Source organism: Typopeltis vanoorti, chromosome 16 (assembly GCF_054136105.1).
Source record: "Typopeltis vanoorti isolate ZY-2024b chromosome 16, IOZ_Tvanoo_1.0, whole genome shotgun sequence".
Lineage (NCBI taxonomy): Eukaryota > Metazoa > Arthropoda > Arachnida > Uropygi > Thelyphonidae > Typopeltis > Typopeltis vanoorti.
The window spans coordinates 116,431,189-116,458,428 of NC_143564.1; the positions used below are offsets into that span (position 1 = coordinate 116,431,189).

Here is a 27,240-nt window from a genome sequence, read left to right on the forward strand (position 1 = left end):
ACGTCTTATGGATATTTTGCCTTTCCTTGAGTCGAGTCTTATCTTTCATCATTTGGTAGAATTCCCTAAAATTTGGTATAGGGATTTGCAAAATAAAATAAAATGAAATAAAATAAATAAATAAATAAAAATAAATACTCCGCCATTACTTGTGACCCATATTAGATAGCACCAGTTTCTCTTTTTCTCAGTCTCTCTCCGTAACAGGAAATGGCTTATATGCCCGTTTGACTTTTTAAAATTAACTTATTCTTCAATTTTTTTTCTGATATTGCACTAATTATGAAATATACTATTCACACATACAGACCCCAAACATATTTCATTTAGAAACTGTGGGGGATGACTTTCGTTGGATACTTTTGTACACTGAAGCTGCATTCCGATGTTGCTTGTAGCAAATATTGCTGCTGGGCGAATCATGAATGACATAAGAAATTTGAAATATTTTTCATTAACAGCGAGTAATTTTTTAAACTCTACCCTGTTATGCATATTAAGCTTGAGAAATACGATATATATATATATGTGTGTGTGTGTGTGTTTCACTTTGATTAGTGCATGATTCTTTAAAAATGAATAAAATTTATCATGTATTATATAACTGGGTTTATGAAAATAATTCTTAATGTTATCTAATATTTCATTTCCTAGCTGTTTTCTGTCTGCGTATGACTAATTTGGCTGTCCCAGTATCTGTGATGCGCGGAGATCCTGTCTGGTTAAACTGTACTTTTGACTTGGAGAATGATGAACTTTATTCTATAAAGTGGTATAAAAACAATATCGAATTCTACCGCTATTTACCTACTGACCGTCCTCCAGGACAAAAATATGAATCGCGTGGGATATACCTCAATGTAAGTAAGCTGAGTAGCCTTTGTTTAATAATGCTTTTGTCTCCTAAATTTATCTATTCATATAATATTTATTCGCTTTGCAAATACCCACTTTACACTCTTGTGTAAATTGACTGGAAATGAATAGTTAAAAAAAGTTGAAATTCTGAAATGATCATTATCCTTGGTTAAATTGTGGATAAGAATACCCAATACTGTCTTCGATTATACATGTTGAGTCAGTGGTTCTCGTGTAGGCTAAACTGAAAGCATTCCACAAAATAATCCACAGCGCTCAACTACTTGCGAAATAATCATAAATCAGAGCATCCATCGAGAGTCACAGGAGTGAATTGTTCTGTAAGAAACCACCGACTATTCTTATTACAAGAATCATAAGACTCAATTTTCTTTTTTTTTTTGCTGTGGGTTTTGAGATATGTATTATGGTACTCCTGTTTTACCTGAAGGAGTTTTTCTACAGGGTAGATCTTGCTAAATATGAATCATGAAATACATTTAATGAAATTATTAAAGCACCTCGAAAAATATCTAAACACATATTGTTTTTCTGCTTCTTCTCCTCCTTTATAATTTTCTCCTCTACACACATCATATGTAAAGATGTCTGTTTCTTATGCTGCCCAAAGTTTCAAAATTTTTAGCCAAATCAAAGTAAAATGAAGTTTTACTTTGATTTGGCTAACTCTTGGCTAAGGAGCTAACGATTTCTTCCTTCGCAGATATATCTGAAGGTCGCATATTTAAAAGAATTTCGATTAAATTTGAACGATTACTGTTTCTGACAGTGCCTAATATTCTCAAAAATTCAGCCCAGTCGAACCAAAACGAAAGGGGATATACACGTGTACAGAGTGTGCAGGAGGATTCTTTCATCTCAAACTCTTTACAAATCGCATTGATCAATCAATTTCAGCTGAAATCAGAAAACTTCTGTTTCCTTTGCTGATTAATGTCAGTAGGAAATTGCTGGCCGTTTGATGCAAAATAGAGAACGAGGTTGCTAACAAGGAGAAGAAAATAAAATATCTCAGACAGTTTGTATAGCTATAGGTTACCCAGTTCAGCTGATTGCGACTGTGAATCTTTCACCTACTTCATTTAAAATTTTAAGTAATAGGTCTGTCGTAAATCTTGGCGAATATACCCAGCCGCAAAATGCAACTCTGATGTTTTCTGCTATGTAAATAAATGGGAAAACTACTCTTGGAGATCACGACTAACGAGAGATACAAATAAACGGTAAACACAATATTCAAACCACGTCAGTACCAGTGTAGGTAGTGTAAACGCTATCTACACCGGTACTGATGGAAAGAGCGGGAATCACTCTAATAAATTTGACAAGAGAAGGACTGTCATTACCCTCCATCGTGTTAGGGGTATTCCTGTGGTGTTCTTTTGACAAATTTATTTGTAAATACTTATTTGATTAACTGGTATTATTCTCTCCAAACATGACAAAAACACTCAGTTCTCTTGTTTCTTATAAACAATTGATAGTATATTGGGTTTTTGAAACACTTTTGTAGTTCCTCATTATGTCTTCGTTAATACTATGCAGTATTTGATGTAAGAATATAAGATGGTCTAAACTTTTTACTTATTACTTTATTTTTCAAATGGATAAGTTTTCTACTATATCCATTCGTTACTGACCATGTTTCAGAACTATTAGTTAATATCAATCGTATATAGCTAAAATAGAGTTTCCCTTTGAATTTTTCCTTTCTCGATAATATTTTAGACTTCAGGAGTTATAAAATCGCAAATATGTATATCCATGACTGGTATTCTCAGTTTTCTCCTCTGTCCCTTGACGCATATCATTGTAGCTGTTAATGCTGACTCCTAGATAGCTAAAATCATTCAATTGCTCAAAGATATGATTGGTCTTGATGGGTAATTGAAACGCATATGAAAGATATACCAGAAAAGTAATGAGAAAAAAATTCGTATAAAATAGTGTATCCAGTTAATCGTCTAAATCAGTGTGGTCGCCTTCAAATTAACTCCCTCTCCCCGAAACGCACCGGTTCCAACGTTCCTTCCATGCGGTTTAACAGGATTGGAAGTCCTCTTCTATTAGCTCTTTTGTCGTCGTATCCGACTCAGGATTTTTTCTACAGTCTCAAAATTGGTACATTTCATCATGTTCTTGCGCTTTGGGAAAAGAAGAAAAAGTCACACGTAGACAAGTCGGACGATTACGGTGGCTGTTCCAACACTGGAGTGCATTTTTTTGGCAAAATACTCAGGCATCGCCAGCGTAGAATCAGAAGGTGGATTGTCATTACGCATGATTTGCCATCTCTGGACGCACTCGTAAGACGCATTTTCGCAAACGATCAAGGATTTTGTAGTAAATTTAATTGACAGTCGATCAAGGAGATTGTTGTTCATTCTTGTTGCGACGGCTTCCCTGCACGTTGCTCATGTTCCGCACTCTCTCTCTCTCCTCCAAAAACACCATGTGCCATTTAAACACTTGAGCACATAATAAAGAATAGTTGCCATGTGCCCGCTGAATTTTTCTAACATTTTGGTAGCACTATCGTTCCGTTTAACACAAAGTTGAATCGCTGTTTCGCTTCTTCATTTTCGTGATGAACACACCAGCCATACACTTACTAAAAACACATCTAGACAGGCGCTTACCTACCTACGCCGGTACTGACGGAAAGAGCGGTTATCACTCTAATATAATGTGCCATCGTCGGTTCGACAGTGCTGCCAATTGTCGCGATTAAAAAAAATGACTTTTCTGCTATACCTCGTATATTTAGACTTTTTTTAAACAAGTTATTTAGGCTTACCTGCCGTGATTAATATAGACGGATTATGTATAACATCCTCACAAGAGTCCCCATGGATAACAATACCATCGACATAAGCCAACAGGATGCTGTTTCAATTCATTTCCATTGTCATTTAGGTCTGTAATGACTTTTTTCAATGCCGGATTGAACAAGTTTGATGAGAAAGTATCTCCTTGGCAGAGTCCAGATTTTATTTCAAAACTTCCCTCTATCCTCTTTGAAATGCAGTGACAGAGAAGAAATGATAGACAAAAATGCTAATAGTGAAACATTTGTGCCATCACACTGCAATATAAAAATAATATGATTCCAACAGAATAACAAAGAATGGTTATCAAATAAGCTGGTGGTCAATAAATTACAGAGTATACATACAATAATCGCTACGGCAAAGCTATCCGAAGTTACTACATTCTAGACCTGAACAAACATGAATGAATAAGCTTTCATTGAGTAACGAAAATTCTTCCATCTTATGGAAAACTAAGACGTGCATTGCTGAAATATTGCAACGAAAGAAAAAATTAGATATGTGAGCTTAATGATTACCCCTCTAACATTAATGCATCGGCCAACGGAATGATGGCAATGCTATATATTATAGCACATCACTATAATATACTATACCCTTAGTGCAGTGTACATTCACGTTTGTATCGTCATCCTTTCCATATCAGCACATGTATGTGTTTATGTGCTCATGCATAAAAAAGAGGCATACAAAAACAGAGAAAAAAATGTCTGATATATTGTGGATATAGCCTTAAAGGCATGCATACTGTACTTATGAAGTATCATCTTCAGATGAGCTCAACACTAGCATTATGTTTATTGATATCACACCAATAAAGATATCTGAAGTAGCTTAACGTAATAGTGACTTCAAAAAATATACATGTCTACAGTCATAATAACTGTCCAGTGAACAAAACGTTGAATCTATAGGGCGGACACAATTGAGAGGAGGTGTTCAGAGCCCTGTAACAAAAAACGTATTTGCACGAAATTCAACCAAAATTGGTGTAAGTACACTCTGGGACATGATGATTTAATTTGCAGAAAACAAAGTAAAAAATTCTGCCTAGCGCACAATTGGCGCTTGAATCGCGTGATATTTGCATAATCTCACTGTTTCTACTGACGAGTTGGTGGATATAATGAAGACCGAAACGGATTCGCTTCATTCTAATAAGACTGAAGTGCTATAGATCTCACCTTACCGGAATGTGCGTTATTAATCAAGCTTATCAACAGCGCGGTAACGCTAATGCCGCTTCGAGATTTCTAGCGTTTGAAGGATAGTAGAAAAGATCCAATGACAATAACAAATCTTAGAAAAATTATTCTACGATTTGAAATTAGCAGATCTTTAGCAGTGATGCCAGGACGAAGTCACAAATGAATTATTCCTAATGAAGTTGCAACTGCTGTCGTCAAATACGGAATGAATAATGTACAAGAGTCCAGCAGTGCTCGCGCAATATAAAGGCGACTGTACATGTCATTATCTATGTGGAAAATATAGATAATGGCATGTACAGTCGCCTGTGTGGAAAATATCTATGTGGAAAACCTCAGCATTTGACCTGCGTCAAATGCTGAGGTTTTCCCCTACAAGATCTCCCATACTCAAGCTTCGCTTCACTGGTGATGCGGAAACTCAACTGCAGTTTTCCCTGACGTTCTTAGCTCGAATGCAGGTGGATTATGCATGGCCGTGGAAGATCTTGTAGAGTGACAAGGCACATTTTTATCTGAACTGTAGTCTTAACTCATACAATTGCCTCATTTGGACTGCTAATAACTCTCATCCATCAGATCCCGTTACACTCATCGAAAGTCACAGTGTGGTGTGGTTTCACTGCATCGTTTATTATTGGTCCGTACTTTTTCGAAGCACTTCGCCCGACAGGACCAGTGACTTGTGCTGTCTCTGATATTAGGTATCAAGAGATGTTGCGCAACTTTTTTGTTTCGCAACGGCAGCAGCGAAGATGCCTTGACTCTACCATATTCATGCAGGATGAAGCACCACCTCACATTGGATTGTCGGTACAGCGAATGTTAGGAACATACTTCACAGAACACAGAATGACTAGTTGTGCATTTCCCACAGCATGGATACTTCGTTCGTCTGATCTCAACTTCTGTGACTTGTGGTTGCGGGGCCATGTGAAACGCGTGGTGTATGAAGGACATGTCCCTGATTTTGGTTGATAGTATTTAGCCGTACGGCTGTCTGGGGTTAGCTATATATGCCACCATCTAAGGAAATGATTATGAGCAAGGTGGTTTCCCGTTGCCTTCCTTGCGTACTAAATCCTATGACTGTATCCTATGTGTTCACGGGGAGGTTTGTCTGTTTGCGGGATGAAAAACCCTAGATAAACTGGTGGAAAAAACCCTACTCTATACGCCTAATACCGGCTAACTTGGCTGTGACTGAGAAAGATCCTTAAGCTCCTCACGTCGGCGACGAGAATCGAACCTAGGACACTCCTTCCCCAGGCATATGGTTGCGAAGCGCATAACCACTAGGCTAACCGCGCGGACGTCCCTGATTTAGCAACCTTGAAAGACAAAATAACGCAGCATGTGAGGCAAATCATGCAAGTCTGTTGCATTTCACTGTAGGAAATATCATTCACAGAATGCAGTTCTTAGAAAATCTGAAAGGAGGACATATGGAACCACATTTGTAAGTTATACGCGAACACGAAAATTGATTTGTTGTGTCGCTTCTATCCATTACTGTTTAATTAATCCTAAACAACACGCATATAGCGCAAATTCCGCTGGTAGCAGAATTTTGTAATTTTTTTCTTTTTTTCTGTAAATTTGTAAGTTATACGAACACGAAAATTGATTTGTTGTGTCCCTTCTATCCATTACTGTTTAATTAATCCTAAACAACACGCATATAGCGCCAAATTCCGCTGGTAGCAGAATTTTGTATTTTTTTTTCTTTTTTTCTGTAAATCAAAACTCCATGTTCGACATTTGGTTGAATTTCGTCCAATATATTTTTCGTTAAAGAACTCTGAACATCTCCTGTTTAATTATGGCCGCCCTGTACGAATGAATAATGCACAAGAATGAATTAATGTCTATTATGTCTATGAATTAATATCTGAATTAACATACATACATACATACATACCCGGTTTTGCATACCTAGTATGATTAACAAGCTGCCATTCGATTAAAAAAAACCACAAAGAGCTGAAAATAGATGCTGTATCAATATTAGAGCTAGATGGAAATTAGAGAGAAATTATGGTAAATAAATAAATTTAAAAAACATAAAGAATCTTGTAACCTCTTACAAGAACACAAACACATTCTTTCCAGCATCTACCTCCTTCAAAAATGTTAATACACGCACATGCGGGTGTGTCCTTGCGTGCATCCGCTCGCTTTTACACACTAATCGAGGGGGGGGGGTGCAAATATAAACAGTTAAATCGACACCTGGCTTGTTCTGGATACTGCGACAAAGCTACTGTCATAAAATATCTTCGTCAGATAAGCTTCGAGGAATATTACCAGAAACGTCATAAAGACAACAACACACATTAACAAACAACTCCACAAAACGTGCAGTGCAAAAGTCGGAAAAATCACTATAATTATGAATATTTATCAGAAAAAATAGAATGTTCTCAGTATTTTGTGCTGAACAGTAAATGTAATAATAACATTTTAATTCTAGATATGCAAATATTTGACAAAACCAGTTATTATCTATTATTGTCATTGATTAACTATGTTCAATTCACTGTTTATTTATCATTAGTTACGTCTCTTTGCATCTTATCTTTGTTGGTGGGATTAACTAACAACAAAATAGCCAAAATAGTCAACAAAATTAAGAAAGGAAGAATTGTTGTAGAAATCTAGACCGAACTCCTGAAACACACTAGTGTTTTCAAGTTATTACCAACAACAACAACAAAAACAGAGATACATTATTAACAAAATGTACAGACTTCAGAATAGAAATGTACACAATTTCTTTGAAAACTAGAAACCTGGAAAAACGATATCACCGTCCCCAAGAATTACGACCTCATTCTAATAGGAGGTCTCAAAATAAATACACTACACCTTGCTCCTCAGCCACGAATTCCTATTTTGATGTACCATGCCACTAGAACATTAATCTGGCTATACGCTTCATAACAGGAGGAGAAAATACTCAAGAACTCAATTACAAGCGCATGCATCGACTCTATTAACATAAGAGCAAGAGATGCTATCGACATCACGGATCATTAGCAACAAAATTCCATAAATGAAACATGAATCGACAATGACAATAAATTAAAAAAAAATAGTCTCGGCGGTCTTATAAAAACACCGACTTGAACAGTCCGCTTACTTTAGATGATCCCATAATTTTATACAAAAATTTCCTCTCTGTTTTACGGAAATATCCAAAAAAGCAACAAAATGTAGAAAAAGAGACATCAGACATAAGCTAACTCATGAATAATTAACGCTTTCCCACACAGTATCAAGAATAAATATAAAGAGATTAAAAAAAAACACCTAACAGCATCAAAATGCAAACACCTAACAGCATCAAAATGCAAACACCATATGATAGCACAAGAAGATGCTAATTAATAGCCAAAATACGCGCCACATGAAACTGTTACCTCTAGAAATGTTCATGAGTCATCAGCGATATGAAACAACAGAGTCAACACTCAACGAGTTGCTTAATAAAAATGTAAAACATCCTCACCAGACTGACTCGCCATCTTCTTCCAGGGCGTAGAGCGACAACATCTAGTAGAATCCCTCAAAAATAAATTGGTAAATATCATGCTAATCAAAATTGATATTTCTCTAATCATGTATAATATGATACGATACTGATACACCGCAAAATTACAATATATACTTCCCATTTACATCAAACTCAAATTGAAAGATGTTCTCCGAAGTTAAATCCAAAAGCCAGTCCAAGAAGTGACATCAGGTGTTTTAAAGATCATAAAACACCCTTTGACCAATTAGGCCGGTACTCTTAAAACTGACTGTTGCAATATTCGATAAAGGTATTACTTTCACAGAAATAAACTGAAGCAATTACATTTCCTTTTAAATAAGATATGAAAAATGATATACGGAATTAAAGTCCCACTGTCAATATAACTCCTGTTAACTCCAAAATTTTGCTAGAAAATAATAATAATTTATTCTTAAACAAAATAACATCCGCTAGATTTCAAAACTATACATGATAGAGAAACAACATAGTCTCTTTCTCTCAAAATTAAAAATAAAAAAGAAATAATTAAAACACATAATATATTTATGGAACTCATGACCAAAGCTCTCGCTAAAACAAATTCACTGTGATCAAATATCTAACCGATGTAATCGATATCACGATCATCAAATATTACTAAATAAATTACTTCCCTCTAGAATCCGTGGAAATCCAGGCTCCTTGTTCAATAATTGCTTATCAAACAACCTACTAAAATAGATACTAAACAAAATAAGAGTACACAAGCACCCTCAATGTTCAATATTACCCACCCTATTTAACATACACGTAATGATATCCTCAGCCGTTCCATATAAATCATATATCAATAAGTAGACGACTCTGCACTACTGACAATCCTCTCAGGCATCAATCTGCCTTCTCCAAAACTCAACAAGACTTAAACCAACTAACGACTTATTATTGCTATAATTCTTATAATAAACAACACTAAAACTCAAATTCTTGGTAATTCAAACCTCAAAAATCGTGCACTTTGGACAAGTTACATTTCATGTCACGCAGATCATTACATTAACAATGACAACTGCTAGTGTCTCCAAATCACAGTCTAAACATTTGGATCTTTATATAGACAACCACTTTAAATGGACCATCATCATCAATTTTCTGATATGTATCTTCAAGAAGTGTATAGAATACTGTGCGAGTGTCACATGAAATTTCCATTATTATGAATGTCGTGCCAGCAATTTTCCTCCAAATTATTTTATCATTTATCAACATCGTAATATCGTCAGATCTCATAATTCTGACTTCTAAGGCACTAATGTCTCTTATTCTATTGTCTGATTCCATATTTAGTTTGCCATCTTCACTAAGAATTGTAGATAAATAACTGAGTATCTGAATATTCTTATAGGGTTTTTTTTTTCATATTTTGGTATCTGTATTGTTAATTTTCACGTCACATTTGTTACAGTTATTATTCGGTTTAACTAAAGAATTCTGGAGATTTGCAATAGATTTATTTATGAGTATAACATAATCTGTACAATCCAAAGAGCTAATTTTAATGTCTCTAAGTTTTGATATAAGGTTTAATAGCATATTCCATAATGCCATATTCATATAGATGATGTATAAGTGTGGAGATAAAGTTTCCCACCCCTCTTATCTTACACCTGATTTTATATCATACCACCTTTCTGTACACTGCTTGGAAAGAAGTCAATAGACACCGCTCTGGCAAGGGGAATAGTGCCATGTAACGAGCCACCTGTTGTAACCGGTATAAATTCTAGGAATATGATGTTCCCAAGTCAGTGAAACTGAGTTCGAATGAAATGGCTTCAAGAAAGGAACTGGTGGGGTTTGAACGAGGCAGTGTGATAGGATACCATGTTGTAAGCATCCTGTCTGTTCGGCAAATTGTTCCCAAATTTGGCCATCCCAGGTAAAACCTGGGATGGCTAAATATCACCAAATAATCGGTGATACCATATTTAGAGGGAAGCGTAGGAAGTCAACTGCAAGTGCTACCAGCAGTGGACGACCCACTACACTCACCGAACATGATCGTAGGATGCTACGAAGAATAATATGTAAAAACTGCCATTCGTCGGCTATCACGTTCAATTTGGAGTTCCAGGCATTGACTGGAACAGAAATCCGCACAAAAAAAAAAAAAAAAAAAAAAAAAAAAAAAAAAAAAAAAAAAAAAACGAGGCTCACAACACATTGGCTTTCATGGTAGGACCGCAGTATGCAAGCTCTACATTACCCGAACCGACATGCAGCGCCATCTTTTTTTTGCATAGACCGCTCACTGCGCGACTCGTTTTATTTGATAACCAGACTTTAATATGTTTTTTCCTTCCCCTACCTTAGTTATCGCGATTTTTTTTCTCTTTGTTCTTTAATTTATGGAAACCAGCGTATTTGTTCAAATTGTATTAAAAGGCAATGCGAGTCTTATTTTGTTCCTGGAGTGGTCTTTAGTTTTAGCTGTGAGAGAGAATCCTTCACTTCCAGTTTGGGTTTTGGGTAGAAAATAACTGGTTTGAAGTTGACTTTGTGCTGGTAATTTTATGTTGTCGATCGCTAAGGATTATATATATATATATATATATTTTTTTTTTTTTTTTTTCCTTTTGATTTAAGTGACATTGTTTGTGAAGGCGTAGTTGAACGACATATGGGTGACCAAACTATACTCTGTCGGAATTAAAGGAACAGTACGTACCTGGTGCAGGAGCTATCTCTCAAACAGGACACGTGTAACAAAAATAGGCACTAATCAAAGCCAGGATAAATAGATAAATCACGCAGTCCCAAAAGTCTCGATATTATTGCCCACTCTGTTCTTCATATGCATTAACGACATTCACAACCTGGCTACACGAAGTCAAATATATCAGTACGCATATGATACTAATGATCCACACAGATATCAACACCCCTCTCTCTCTCTCCAAAGCAAGCAGATGTTAATTACACACACGCCCGAGCGCGCACACACACATCACATACTACTGCATTAAGAACAGTAACAACAACTGCCACAGCGCCGAAATCACATTCGTAAAACATGTATCAGTATATACGAACAAATCAATACTGTTATATCGTACTAGTCTGCAAAGCTGCAAACGGATGTCTATCCAAGTTAGAAAAATGTAACAAAAAATGTTGTTACATTGTTGATATTGTTGTTACAAAAAATGTAACAACAATATTATAATTCTATATAACTAAATCGCACCATGCTTGCATAGTGATGATATATGATGATGAACATCAGAATTTGAATGCACATACATGCACGTATATATTGCAAATAGATTGCATCAATTAGAAAGTTTGGATGAATAATTTTTTAATCATTATTATTATTAATTATCATATATTAATTCTACTTATTGTAACAATATTATTATAACAAACTTCCTATTATGATTTTGTCTTTTTTTAAATCTAATTTTGTGTACGCGTAACTTCTTTTAAAGAGAATAAATATGCAAAAACAATATATATATTATTTCAAACAATACGAATTTAGGAAGAACGGTGAAAATAACCCATAAGAGAAAGATAACGAACACGGTGATTCGATCTGATCACCTAGAAACATGAGCAAATATTTTCTAAGAATACTCTGCTTCTATTTTATTTTATACAGATGTTCGTTTTGAGATAATGTCAAAAAATTTGGTTACAAACTACTTTACAAAGGTTACTGTTGAGAGAGCTTATGAAGGGTCATTTTAGATTATGTCAGTCGATAAACTTTTTTGTGCTGGTCAGTTCGGGAGAGCATTAGTTACTTGGTTGGCCTGATCAGCGTAACTAGACGATGTGTATTATTTAAAATTATTGCCGATTAATTAATTCGCTATTGTAAGTTTAAATGCATGCATTCAAAGTTAGAATGGAAAAACGATTTAATGAAAAAATAAAAAAAAAGCCAGAATTCACATTTGCAGAATACCTATACAGAAAAGATATCTTCCAGTTTGGTACAGAGATTTAAAGAGTTTTTCAATTCAAAGATTGAGAAATTTATTTTGGATGAGTAGGTAAGATTAGGAAAACATTGATTACAACAAAGTATTCAGAGGTATAATAGTATGAATGAAAATAGACTTCCATACGATTCGAACGGAGATTGTTATATTTGTAAAATGGATTTGGATTGAATTAGGCAGCTTTTTTGAAATGCGTCTCCAGTTTATTAAGCGAATCTGCTAATTAAATTTTATTATTTTAATACGTAAAATGATATATAGCATTAATTGAAATGAAATAAAAATGAAATAAATGACTATAGAAAATCTTATATAACATTTTTAAAGATATTAAAGTCTCTAAAATTATTAAATGCAACGGATTTTAAAAAACAAAATAAATAATTATAAGACCACCATTACTGAATTTTCAATTGAAATGATGGCTAAAAATTGTGCATATTTTGACATCGGTATTTTTATTTATTTTTATTTATTTTTTAATTTATCGGAAACACCCTTTTAGTGAATCCTGTTCTAATAAAATCTTGGATGAATTCTAAAGTTATATATTATAGTTTTTGTAGTACTCTCTGAAGCATGTGCAACGTTCGTGGTCACACTATTTCCATCTGAGTTAATCTATCTCGAAAAAGTTTTCATAATATCATCGATTTTGAAGCCGTATCTCAAAATTACTACATTTATTTGCAATCAAGAAAAAACGGCGAAAGCATGAAAAGTATCTACTCAAAAATTCAGATATTCATTTTTCTTTTCATCGCTGATTTTATCTTCGTCGCAGATTTTATTGAGAGTATTGACCGCCATCAGTTTCAAGAAATTCTGGAAAAGATCCAATCCGAACGTGCAGTCTCGCATTTTATTACTCAGCAGGTTGACGAAGTAAGAAGGAATGTCCAAGTGATTTTATAATTTGAAAGATGAGGTAGCTACTTTTACGGACATGAATTAGAAAGTATAATATGACCGTAAAATCTTACATTTCGCGGAATATTAAAACTTATTAGTATGAACGGAGAGGTGAATTACAAATTCAAGAACAAGTTGGTTTCTGGAGATAAAAAGAGTCCTGTTGTTTTTACAGATTATCAAAGCAATGATGGCTAGAAAGTTAATGTATTATATCTGTTAATCGGGGGTATTCTTCTGCCTATTTTGTCTGTTTTATGGTGTAAAAACCCGAGTTTACGTGAGGAAAATCTACAATCCTCTTTAGGGACGAAGTTGTTTTCATTTGGAAAGCGATTGTAACCATTCTTCATGTCCTACGAAAGATTTGAATCCAGGTTTTACCTGGATTCAAATTCAAATTTCTCTCTCAGCTCATTCGGTATTTACCGAATGAGCTGAGAGAGAAATTCATTTTTAAGAACAGGAAAGTCTTATCCTAAATTAACAGACTCATTATTTTCGAGACCAAAAGGTGTGTTTAAAATCTGAAGAACTTACAAGTACTTACTTTATTGTGCATGTAAAACTGAAAAAGAAAAAGAACGCTAAAGTGAATACATAATTCAATCTGTTTTTTTTCACAATATTTTCAGACGAAAAAACTGCTTTGATCAAGAATAAATAATCTTCTTGCAACTACATTTTTTATTTAAACGAAGCTGGTTTAGTACAAATCAAGACAACAATAATGGATTTACAATAACGGAAATAGACGCTAGAAAGTTTTTTTCAGGTGAGAATCCATATCATTAGCAGATTTTCATCAGTTATTGTTGACTTTCGAGAGATACGAAATGTCAGAAGTCTTCTCACTGCAATTATACTGCAACACTTGTTATTAGTACTAAGGAGATTAAAAGCTATGTAGCATCCGTTTTTTTTTTTTCTTCTTTAGGGGAGAAAACCCTCTAAGAGAAAAAGTCTGATTTTTATCATTAAAGTTTGAACTATGCTTATTCTACTGCTTTGTTATTAATGCGTTTAAAAATAATGAAGTCTGCTTTCAAAAATTAAAGAACATCATTATTAGCCAAGCTCATCAGCATACTAAACTACTACACGTTTGTTCTCTTTGATTAGCGAAAATATCTAAAGGTCTCACTCATGATTATACAGATCCAGAGCATGATATAAGGTAGTATACACAGGTCAATGACCATCTGTTAACTGTAAGAGAAAAACTAAAACTTGATCTAAGAAAATTTTAACTAACCATCACGGTGAGATATGATAAGAAACGCTCAGTGACGGGAGAGAATTTGCAAAGTGATTTGATTCAGTGTTTTAAACACAAACACACAAAAGAAGGACATTCGAGTGTCTTAGCTTTTTTTTTTTCAAGTAAGTATATAAGTAGATGTTTCCAAAAATCGAAATACGGAGTGAAAAATTAACTCGGTTCTGTAAAATCTCGTATAGAGAAAAATTAGAAGTGATTTTTTTTCTATGTCGATTTTACATGGGAAATTAAATTTACATAAAATACTTGTAATTAAGTTAACGTAACAACTGACTTTGCTGTATTAGATCTGGTAACAAAAAACAAATGTTAGAATATTTTAAATAAGAGCCACTAGAATTGTTAAAACAAAAGAATAAGCTCAGACAGGATTAAGCAGATAGACCTAAGCCTAGCGAAAATAACGAAGGTCACCGGGTTACGAGTTTTCCCGCCAAAACTCAACTATAGCGTAGGTGGCGCAGAAAAACCCTCCAGCAAATCCGGGGGACTTAATTTGAAGAAGGTCCAAGGTCGGGTGAGTAAGATAAAAGGCAGAGATTGAGGGGCCAAAGGGCTCTTTGGTCCCTCAAAAAAAAAAAAAAAAACTTTTTTTCACGTTCCTGCCAGCAAAAAGTTCCGACGATGATGGGAAGTTAGATAGCAGCGGAGGCGGTCCTTTCGAGATGTCCTACCGTGTGATTCTTCGATGATCTAAATGTGTGTGTGCTGTATAATTGCTGTCGTAAACTAGTACCTGATCGGAAAATTTTCGGAAGAAGCGGAACGTTCCCGTATACCTTAGGATCTAGTACTATATGATAAGCTGGCAAGATTGTAAGTAAGATGATTTATGTAAAATTCCTACTTTCTGAAATTTAAGCGACGAATGTTGGTTCTATTGTCTATTAACATAAAAAGTATTAGTGGAGTCGGAAAGCTGTACTTCTGTTTGAATGTGAATAAGCAGCATATAGAGTTCTAAGGAAATTGCCAGTGTTGCGTAATGCAAAAAAAACTGAAGGTAGATTAAGTTATACCTCTTTCTGTTTATAGCCTGAGTCAAGTTAAAGTATGTTTAAGTCTATCCACGTGTGTTTGAAAAGCTATGTGAATATATATTGTCTTTGTCTTAAAGCTTAAGTGAAAATGCTAATTTGATCGTGTGGAGAATTTGACACGTGATTTGTATTGTCTCCGTTATTATCTAGTTGAATTAGTCAGAACCAGACACTTGATATGTGCAGTTTCAATTTTGTATTTACTTTGTCTTTGAATGAATAAACACGTTTCTTTAATTGCTTGCCTGATCTCGTCTTACCAATGCACTGTCTCAAAAATATAGAACCTGTGTGTCCTAAGAATAGCATTAGCCACGCCTGACTGATAATAAGATTTAGGAGTTGCTTGAACTAGAGTTAATCTAAGAGATAATTTTCGAGCTTAGCTGTATGTTTCTCTTGCATGTAAGGGAAAGAAAAACAATTCTTTTACGCGATCCTTAATGGTGCAGTCGAAACAAAAAAGTAAATTTTTAAGGATCACTGCAGGAAAAAATACAGCAACGTAGATAAAGGAATTGGTTCCATTCAGAAGCTTTTCTTGTGTCTACACTTCGACCACGTGAAATAGCATACTTACGACCTTGAGAAGGGGGAGTAAAATTATAGATTAAAAGGATTAAGAATAATTAAAAGTTTGTGCATGAAGAACTAGCTCAGGCAATGACGCTAAACTCGGCATTACGACTGATAAAAAGATATTACAAAGGCGCAGTAGTACGCCGACGTTAAATAATAATAAATAACAAAATAATATCAATAATATTAAAACTAAAGGATAGTTCGAAGCAAGTAAATTACGATGTTTGGACTGCTGTGTTTACACAGTACTCATATATTTTAGGATTCACTCTTCAAATGGCCCTTTAAGTGTGACTGCAGCGACTTTGTTTTGTTAGATAATATTCAACTCCATCAGAAAAATAAACAAGATAAATAGCATAAATTCGAATTTTGTTTTCTCTGGTTAAATGAATTATATTTTTTTAAACTATATTTCTAACATAATATCAAACTGCATTTTATTTAAAAAAATAATTGAAGGTATGAATGATGGTATTTTGTGTTTTATGAGGAATGATGATCTATGTTGGTGAACTACGCGGGTTACAGCGCTTTTCTATTATAAGACAGCAAGAATGAAATGAAAGATGCCCAAGATTAGAAATTAATACAAAAAGTGAAATAATTACATGCAGTATGGATTTAAAAGCCTTGAGTTGCTAATATCTCTTGAATTCGATTAAACATGTGAAAAGAAAATTAAAAATGACGCCCATCCAAACCGAATATAAGCATAAATATAACTTTGTTTTATCTTTCTTTTCATCTGATTAAATTATTTCAGATTTGTAATTGAGTAATAAAATGTTTTCATTCCGAAATAAAGTTAGTAAAATAATGCCATTAAGAATAACTTAATTCGACATCTTTATCATTAGAACAGCAGTATATTAAAATCACGAAAATTAATTTACGTAATACCATTTTGCATATAACTAAGGCAAATAACTGTAAATCAACCAGTCCTGGTTTTCTTCCTCCAGTGATGACGCTCTAGATATTTTTAATTAATGACTTTTAAGTATTTCATTAACAAGGACAAAGTAGGTTTGTCGTTTTGATGAAAACTGATCACTCATGATCCTTGGACTAATATTTATTAATGAAATTCTGCTGCAAATACATTCTAACAGTTAAGCAAATGAAAGAAAATAAACCACAAAACTGCAAAAAATAATTGCGTGCACCTTTCACTTGATTAGGAAATTTCAAATTCAAAACAAAATGCTCGAATCCATAATCTACATCTAGTAACTGACGATATATTATTATCACAATATAATATCCTTTTTCACCAAAACAGATGTTCCTCCTAATTTTAACTCTGTAAGATTCTCCCACTTCCTCACAATCTACTACTTTTCACGCTTTATTTTTATATCGGTATCTTTATTCCGATAGAAGATCAAGACGTGCGAAGTGCCCGGCTTGATCTCCTTCTTTCACTACGCGTTATTCCCGCTTCCTACGCAGGGTCCGCTGTTACTTAGATGCGACTTCTTGTTAGTACCACTCCCAACCGACCTGTCGCCTAATCTGCCGCTGGTGGGGGGGTATATTTTTGACTATGTTCACCGGGCCGGTTTACCTGCTTGTGGGATGAAAAATCCCAGGATGAACTGGCGGAAAAACCCTGCTGTTCACTCCCAAGGCCGACTAACTTGGCTATGGCTGAGGATGATCCTTCAGCTCCTCACGCCTTCGACGGGAATCGAACCTGGGACACTCCTTCCCCAGGCATATGGTTGCGAAGCGCAAAACCACTAGGCTAACCGCGCGGAGAAATGCACGACTTGATAATTCTGTTAAAATGACCGACTACATTAATTTGGAGGCTTTATCTTATTATAGTCTCTCGACTTTCTACGTCATATTAAACATTACTAGATTAAGTTATACTGACAATAAAGTAAAAATAGATAAAAAAATAAAGTCTCTGAAATTAACAGTTCCTCATTAGAAAAGCGAATCTTTTCTGAATTTGCTCTTTTGTATATGAGAGAAAGCGTGTAATATGGCAGATCCCCCAATATTAGAATACATATCTGAGTTTCTAAGCATCAGTAATTCACCATCTTATTCAGTGTTCGGCTCAATGGTTTGCCTCAACCAAATAATAAATTTACTTTACAGAAATCTGTTGAATAATATGTTAGCGCAGTTAATTTAATCTCAAGTATATAATCTGTCAAACTGCATGTATTCTACCACAAGTTCGTAATTTGTTTAGGACAAAAAAAAAAAAATAAATAAATAACTTGCCACCTCCATATCAACGAATGAGCACCAGAATGAGCTACGGTGGTTATGTGTTTTATATGACTTAAAAACAAACTCAGGAAATACAATTACTAAGTTGTATTTAATCAGGCAGGAAAAGAAAGAAAGTTAAAAAGTTCTTAAATTTCACTAAGAACTTTTCACAATTCACGAGTGATGGTATTATTTCCATCTTTTCTTATTAGAATGGGTATATACTGCAGTAAAGATTATTTCAGTTTGTATTTTTGCTTCTGTTGCTATTGCTTTAATCAGAAGATATATACTCATCCAACAGAAACAAAAAAATAAAAACTCAATTGTTTACTGCAGTAGCGTCACATACCATGCTAATGCAGTAATCTACATTAAATGGCCACTCATTTAGGAAAATGGATGGGTGCTCCTAATAAAGTGGCCACTCAGTGTATATTGCTACAATACATAAGAAAATAACATACTCTACATACAAATTGTATAATGGAATGGAAAGTGCATTTTATTTCCGATTATAGTAAAAAAAAAAACAACAACTAATTATTAACAACTAATTTAAACGACAATTATCATTTAAGATACGATATTTCTATAGAAAATGATGAATTCATTATTGATTTCTAGCAAGATTTTCTTGTTTATATTTTGATAATACTAATTAGCATGCATCTTTCACATTATATTGCACAAGATGTTTGTTATAATGAAGTTCCCAATTATCCTCAACACTGCGTAGCATATGCGTGCTCTTTGTAGATATGCAGGGCAGTTTGCAGATGATTTACCTACAATCCACCCTGAGGTTCTGTAGATAAAGAAGGGGAACAATTTTAACCAGTATGCTGTACTTTCGGACCACAGATAACTATGAAAATAATTTCGTTTCCAACTTGTTTAATTATATGTCAAGTGCACAAAGTAAACTTAGTCCCCACGAGAAACTAGAGTTCGGCGACTGTTCCGAGAGGAACTAAGCGTAGGATAAACTGCAGAACACTCCCTGCGGTTGACCTTATGATAGCATTAAGCGGGTCGCTATTATTTAAGAAAAGGAAAGAAGAATATTTCTAACTTTAAATGTTTCATTACTCTGAAGAATGCCTGCTACTTCTACACGAAATAAAAAGATTATTAGGAGTGCCAGGAAAGTAGAACATCTTTTCGATTCGACATTCAAATTGTTTGCTTAAGGTACTTACAGTGTGAAAAACTCCACAAAGGTTTAATGCAGATATTTTCCTTACCAGAAATGACTTGCTACTTGGTCAAAGTTCATAAGAAACATAATTAAAAGTTTTCATTTCTAGAACGAAAAAATATATATATATGAGTTGCTTCTATAACTTGCATGGTTCAGAATTTTAGACTTTTATGGTAACGTGCTTCTTTTTCCAATTCACACACTAATAAACGATGGGTTTAACAATTTATTTTGTATGAGTTCGATACAAAACTTAGAAGTGGAATAATAAATCTCCATGTTTTATATGAACTGGGTGTCTGCGGTATAAAACTTAGAAGTGATCAACCGTTGATACGACGCCATAAAATTCGACTTAAATTACATTATTTATTACACTACTTAGACACGAGATACTACTACTTTCACCACATTTACATTCACTTAATTCATTCAGTGTTTCTAACGTAATATCAAGGTTACTCTTATCGAAAGTCACATAGAACTGTAAGCTATCGTTCTTTTGAAACTGTGTCATAATTCTGTAGCACAAACCTGTTTATTTTCATGTCTATTACATGTGATTATTTATTATCCTTCGCTTCAATACCCATGGTATTAATCATAGTTAATTCGTTGTTAATTAATTCCTTTTGTTTCTATCAACTGTTCCAAATAACTTTAGGGAAACTCTATGTTTAGATGTAAACTGGAAATTCAATTATCTTAATATTAAAATTATATTTTTTACGATTACAAACTAAAACTATCCGTCAAAACATTTTAAACCCCTAAATACATTAAATATTTCGGGAATATATTTTTACGACTTGATAAATATATTTCATCAAAAACTTGGGGTTTAATCTTCTCTGATTTACTACAGCCCTAAATGTTAGTGAAATAGTGCGCACGGAGTATCAGACCTTATGTTTTTTCTGCTATTTCTCATTGGGACGAGTATAAAAATGATACCAAATGTTATAATAAATATTCGAAGAACATGTATAAACAAGACATGTAGAGAACATATATGATCAGCTTGCAATTCTTATAAAAAATGAAGAAAATCATAATTCTTTGTGCAAAGCTTTAAAAAAGAATGACATCAAAACTCTGCTCTTCACTATTTCCTGACACCCTTTGTGATATTTCTGATACATTAAGGCAGCAAAAGCCTTCGCAGAACACAAGAATTAATCGAAGTTTATAGAATACGTTACTTGAGACTGATTATACGTGTCTGAAAATGTTCTCATTTCCCCATTCAGTAATTCTCGCTTGCTTGAATAGTTCATCTTCCCATTCGAATATTCAACATTAATCAGCAAATCTGAATCTTATCCGTCCGCCTCCCTAACTTTGCCAAGTGTTCAGAAGTTATTCCTGCGAGTCATTCATATCAGTGTCTGGATTACTGCAGTAATTTTCCTATTTGAACCTTAATCAGAGTAGTCCTTTCCGGCTGAATTTAGAATCCCTAATAGTGCATGCGGCTAGCGGAGAGGACTATTATTAGGACAAAGACGGCAGAAATGAATGGTTGTGTAATTGTCAACTGCACGACCATGTTCTGCAGCCCAGAGTGATCTATTCATTAGTACACCACTTAATGAATACCAAATATACAGGTGGAGATTAAAATTCGTGGTAGCAAGCATGATTAATGGTTCCTTGCAACCGCCGTAGTCATCAGTACCACCTCTGTTCGCAGAATAACAAATGGGGTCGATGTAAAATAGCTAACTTCCCGACATGGCAGGCGTTATGAGAGTCGGTTGGCCTTATTTTCAAGTAAAAATATTCTTTTCAATCATTAGTTAAATGTGCACATCGTCTGACAGAGATAATTTTATTAATTAAAACTCCCTTTCGGTGTTCGTCAATTTCCTGCCATTATCTATCTGTTTCTACGCTTTTGTCGGATTTACTGTAGGATTTCATCAAATGTACTCCACTGTACAGGAAACAAAAGATTTTCTCCTCGTGAATTACTCAGCATTGCACTTAGGATTCTTAAGAATTTTAAACAATATTTAGCCTTTGGATATTGTGAACAAGAGAAAATTGCGGCCACATTCAGGTCATACGCACTGAAAACTTTTCATTTATTTACTTATTTACTTTTTTTCTTCGGAGAAACTGAATATAAAAATTATCGGACGTAGCCGTGGAATTCTGTATATAAATTCATATACAGTTTTATGAAAGACTGCAAAACAGGAACCATTATGAGAAATGAATGTAATAATCTCTTTACGAAAGAAAGTTACTGATTCAGAGTTGTCACAAGTCTTCTTTAATCAGGCATGCCTTGTCAAGAATCCTGCTCAGCTTTATCAAGTCAGGAAATGTGATTACGGGAAGGGTAGACATTTTTTCCTATTAACACAAAGAAACTGTTACAGTCTCTGATTTCTCCATCCATCAGCTAAATGAAAACACGCTCGACATATAATAGTTGCAACAAATCTGTTAACAACGCTTTCTAAAAATATGTTCCCAGTCTATTCTGTAATGGGATAATAAATTTTCTGTATGAAAAAAAGTAATACGATACGAGCTTATCACTAAAAGTCAAGTACACCTTACTATATGAGTGAGAAACTTCGACCCATCTCACATCAGGTAATGGAAGGAAAAAATATCAGCTACAGCAACACACGCTTCTTTCATTCATTGGCTAAGAGAAAGAAAAAAATCGCGTTGGTTCGTTCTTATACAACTACAAAAAACTTATAAAGTATCATGAATTCGTCGATTCAAACTGTGCTTCTATCTAGAACGATTAGCTCTCTCTCTGTGCGTGCGTGCGTGCCTACTCACAGAAACATCTTCTCAATTGCAAGACAGTAGTGTTCATTAACATGCTACAATATAAGTTACTGAGTGATAAAAATCATTTTAATGATCCAATGTACAGCGACGAGTTAATCAAATTGCAAAGTTTCTGCAATTTGCTTTGTAGAATGTCCACTCGTACATTTCTAGAAATATACTCGTACTTTCTTATACTCGTGCATTCATTCTATTCACTCGTATATTTTTTCTATTTGAATTAATTTTTTTCACATAAAATTTCCAAACAAAATGTTACAATAACACAGAACTGTAACTATTTACTATTCATATAATTTACTATTACTTACAAGTTTTAAGTAAATTTACAGTTAAGAAATCCAGCATTATATTTGTAGTGCAATAAGCTCTAAATTTAGTATTCCTTATTTTACTCTTTGAATGAGTTAAAATTCTTATAACTAAATAAAATTAAATGTATGATGGGAAGCAGAATATTATTTAAACATCATACCAACTTTGAATGATTAACGAGGTTTGAATGTTAATTCAAAAATTTTATGCAAATAGAAAAAACAATACTCAAAGAAACATTTTATGTCGTTTTTTATATATCTTTTAAACTTCGATACAGTGTTAGGTTTTAATCTAAAAAATAATAATAGCAGTGAAAATAGGATAAGTATCTTCAAAATCGAATGTACGAGTGGACATTCTACAAAGCAATTTGCAGAAACTTTGCAATCCGACGTTTCACTGTTTTGCTGTCTTTCTGGCTGATAAGAAGTTGTTTAGCGCGCGCGCGCGCACACACACACACACACCTTTCCAATATTACCTCTACAAATTAAAAACAAAAAATATAACATTTTTCAATTTATAAAAATAACCGCTTTTGTAAACATTTTATTTGAGTTTCTTTTGTTTGTGTTACATATCTTTCTGAAGATAACATAAATGACAAAGCCATTTACAGCGAAACATATCTGAATGATATTAAGTTAATAAGATATTTTCGAGTCAAATCTGGATAATTATTCATAGTTGATAATCTACTTGTATTTAATTATTTTAAAAAAATCACCAACTCTGTAAGCTGTAGACGAACGTAACCAATTCACATCCAAAAACCTGAGGAAGGTAATAGATTTTAGCCAATGATACCTGAGGGGTATCACAGCAATCATACTTAAATCGACTTATAGGCTTTCGGATATTTCTTAAACGACTGTCAGGAAATGCACAAATGACACGGACTAAGAAATAAGGCGGAAGCTACTAAGGCTAAATTAAAAGCTACATTGAAACGTATATGGCAGCATACGTTTTAACGGCTTTTAAATGATTATTCAGCCTGATTGTCATTTTGCTGCAAGCGAAAAAATGGTTCATCTTTTTGCATGGATAAGTCATTAGAAATGTTTCTTAGTTTTAAACTGAATTCGACTTCAAGTATTTACAATGCAAGCACTATCGTTTTACTTACTGTGCTACAGAAATATCAGTAAGCTGAATGGTTGAACAAAATTACTTCCTTATAAATTATTATTATTGAGGAAGAATAAAGATGAAGTTAGTTGCTTATCTACAGCATCGAAAATACAGATATGCTTATTTTCTATATCTGACATTAATAAACAAATAATAATAAATAAATAATAGACATTATTTCTTGTTCTTCTGAACAAGAAATAATGTCTATTTCCCACCACTTCGGTATGCGATCTTGAACAGAATGTGCCCAGTTGAATGAGAGATCCTATCTTCGCTCGAAGTTGAGAAGTTTTGCTGATTATGAGTTAAAATTTTAGTTGCATTATTCGTGTAGAAGAGGACGTTTTTGATTGAACATCCCGATACGCAAGAAATCTACCCCTCTTCGGAAAAGGCGGGCCCCAAAACTGTTTTAAAGGTAACTAGACAGATATTATTAGGAGAGGCAATCGATGATCCATGTTAACACTATAACTGGTAAAATTCAGAACGTCCTAAAATACTGCGTATATCGTATATCTTGAGAAAGCTGAAATATGATGACAAGCTGACCTACTAGTGAAATACTAGCGTATCTGAATCCATTGCTAAATTCTTTCTAGGAAAATATACTTTATATAAAAGGTAAGATCTTTCTCGGATAATTCATATTATCTCAATATCCTCCTCTTAAAAAAATTAGAATCTCACTAATTTATAAAAGAAAGAGAATAGGTGATCTCATAGTAAATATTTGTCATAAACCTATTCAATGTTCATTATCTCTCACAAACATCATATACAACAAATAAAAACATTTGATCAGATGTAGAAAAATCAAACGAATCTGCTTATTTGTCAAACAATTACATACCAGCTGAATTAAGGGAAGTCAGCCAGTTACGCTGGTGGATTTTTTCCCCCTCTGGAAAGTCGGATGTTTCATCAGAATAAACAGGTAACCGACTAGAAGAACGCATAGACAATTTATAGACAACACACTGACCTCACCTTAGTAGCTTCGAGAAGGAGAGATTATTTTACAAAGACTACACTTGAAATGTCTTGAAATTTTTGTTAGAATAAACATAAACTAGTAAACTTTGTAAAACACTGTATATTTTCTCAGATGTTTAAATAATCTAATCACGAATACTTAATTTTTTTGTAAGTCTATATAAAAAATAACATTAAGAAGAAGAAGAATGAACGTCACTAAAATGTACCTTCATATTCTGGCTGAAGCGCATAATATAGAAATTTTCTTACCTGTCATCCGTATTCATTCATCAAAAGTAAAATATACTTTATTAAAGGGAAAATGGTATTATGCATAAATTAATATATCGCATTTGAAATAAATATTCATTTTTATTACAGAAAGTTGAGTGGTTAAAAGAGTCACATGCAAACAGACAAATGCAATCAAGAGATTTGAATCTCTGTTTACAAGAGGAATTGAAGATCCTGTTGAGCTGTAATTACGCTAATTAAAGAAGAGACCTTGTTTCTTCTCTAAGTTGCTTTTCTTGGAGTTTGTATTTACGATGCTCTTGGGCTGGGAACAACTAGGTTCGAATCCCGTCTAAGATAAATCTTTATAAGGACTTTTCTATTGAAGATAAGTTATTAGCTCTCATACGGAGCTTGATAGGTTTCTCTCCAGGAAAGTCGAGGCTTTCATGCCGAAAACAGGCGAATCAGCCATAACAATACATCATTTACAAGCGTAATACACTAGCCTCATAGCCTTAATTGCTTCGGCCATAAATCTGAAACAATCACCCAATCTGTCACCGCTTTTTGCATTACTGTAAAATTATATAACAGAACACGTTAGTGCTGTTATTCCCTTTGATCCTCCTCTTCAAAGTGCAGCGATCATTGAAACGTTGTATTCGTCCTTCGGTTAGAAAAATCGAGGTTCATATCCCGTTTAGAATGGGTGGAACATTTATAAGAGTTTTTAATTTAAACTAGCCAGTCTCATATGGAGGTTACAATGCTCTCCTACGGAAATTACTGTGTTTCATCCAGCGAAACGAGAAAACTCTCAAGAGAACACACAAAATTAAATGCATTAATATACATTTCAGCTACTTTGGGTCAGATTGGGTCAGCTACTAAAGCTCTAAGGCTTTAGTAGCTGACCCAAACGAAGTCATTCCTTGCTTAAACCGTAAACAAGATATAAGTAGAAAAATTCATTGCTTAGATAAAACCATCGCACGTACATAGACTTTACTGAAAAACGCCCAGTTTCAAAAGAACAGTTATTATTTAATTTTTGGATATAGTAGTCGTGCCGTTCTACAAAAGTTTCATTTATGCTTTAATAAAAAGTGTCGAAATTGATCTCATTTTTTAAAACAGAATTCGATTTACGTTTCTTCAATTAACTTAAAAGTACCAAGAGAAATGTCTGTATTCAAAATGAACATCAAGACTCTTTGAAAGTGTAACCATTATCCTCACTCCAGTAACGTACAAATAAATAGTGATTTCCTCAGAGAATTTCGCTATAATTACTAGGGAAGAAATCGATTCAGTTAAATGTAATTTCCTACTAAAATTTTCTATTAAAACTTAGGAATAATATACTTGCTTATATAATATTTGTATCTGATAGAAAAATTGATAATTAAGTTATAGTAGCGAAAAATAATTACGGTAAGTAAAGCAACATACATTTGAAATATCACTAAACAGATCAATGTATTAAGCGAATAAAAAACAAAGATATAAAGTTTGATTAAAATAATAAATACAGCAGTGTATAATTACTGATCAAGAAGAATAAACTCTATTTCAGGCAAAAGGCACGTCACGATTATCGAAAGAGTAAGAAAGGTTAATGATAAGGTTTTAATAAAGAGAACACACAAAATTAAATGTATTAATATACAGGCCTTAGAGCTTTAGTAGCTGAGTTGAATCTCAAAGCTGGAACTTCTCTGCTTACCACTTTGATAATAATATTTAAAATGCTTTTTGCTTTCTTATATAGTAAATAATGTTATAAATAAAGATGGATGATATCAGGACCAACTTAAGAGCCAAAAAAGTGGGTGAATGGCATGGGTCTCCTGGCAAGACTCATCTGACTTTCAATAGGGTAATCAACAGTTTTGTAAAAACTTGCAAATAAGAAAGTGTTGGCAGTTTATTAGTTGATTTCATATCTGTTCAGAAAGTCTTCAACTATCCTGCCGTCGAATTAATATTTGCCATTTAACGAAATGGACAGAGCAACAATTTTTGTCCAATAAATATCAGAATCGCTACG

The 27,240-nt window shown here is 33.9% G+C and overlaps 1 protein-coding gene across 1 annotated transcript in view; it reads left to right on the forward strand.

Annotated features, from left to right (window-relative positions):
• The first annotated feature begins 671 nt into the window (after positions 1–671).
• LOC150098280 (uncharacterized) overlaps positions 672–27,240 on the forward strand; it is a 189,303-nt gene continuing 162,734 nt past the window's right edge. Inside the window, exon 1 of the mRNA XM_090406296.1 lies at positions 672–860. Coding sequence (XP_090262422.1) covers positions 672–860 — 189 coding nt within the window. The remainder of the gene's footprint in view (positions 861–27,240) is intronic.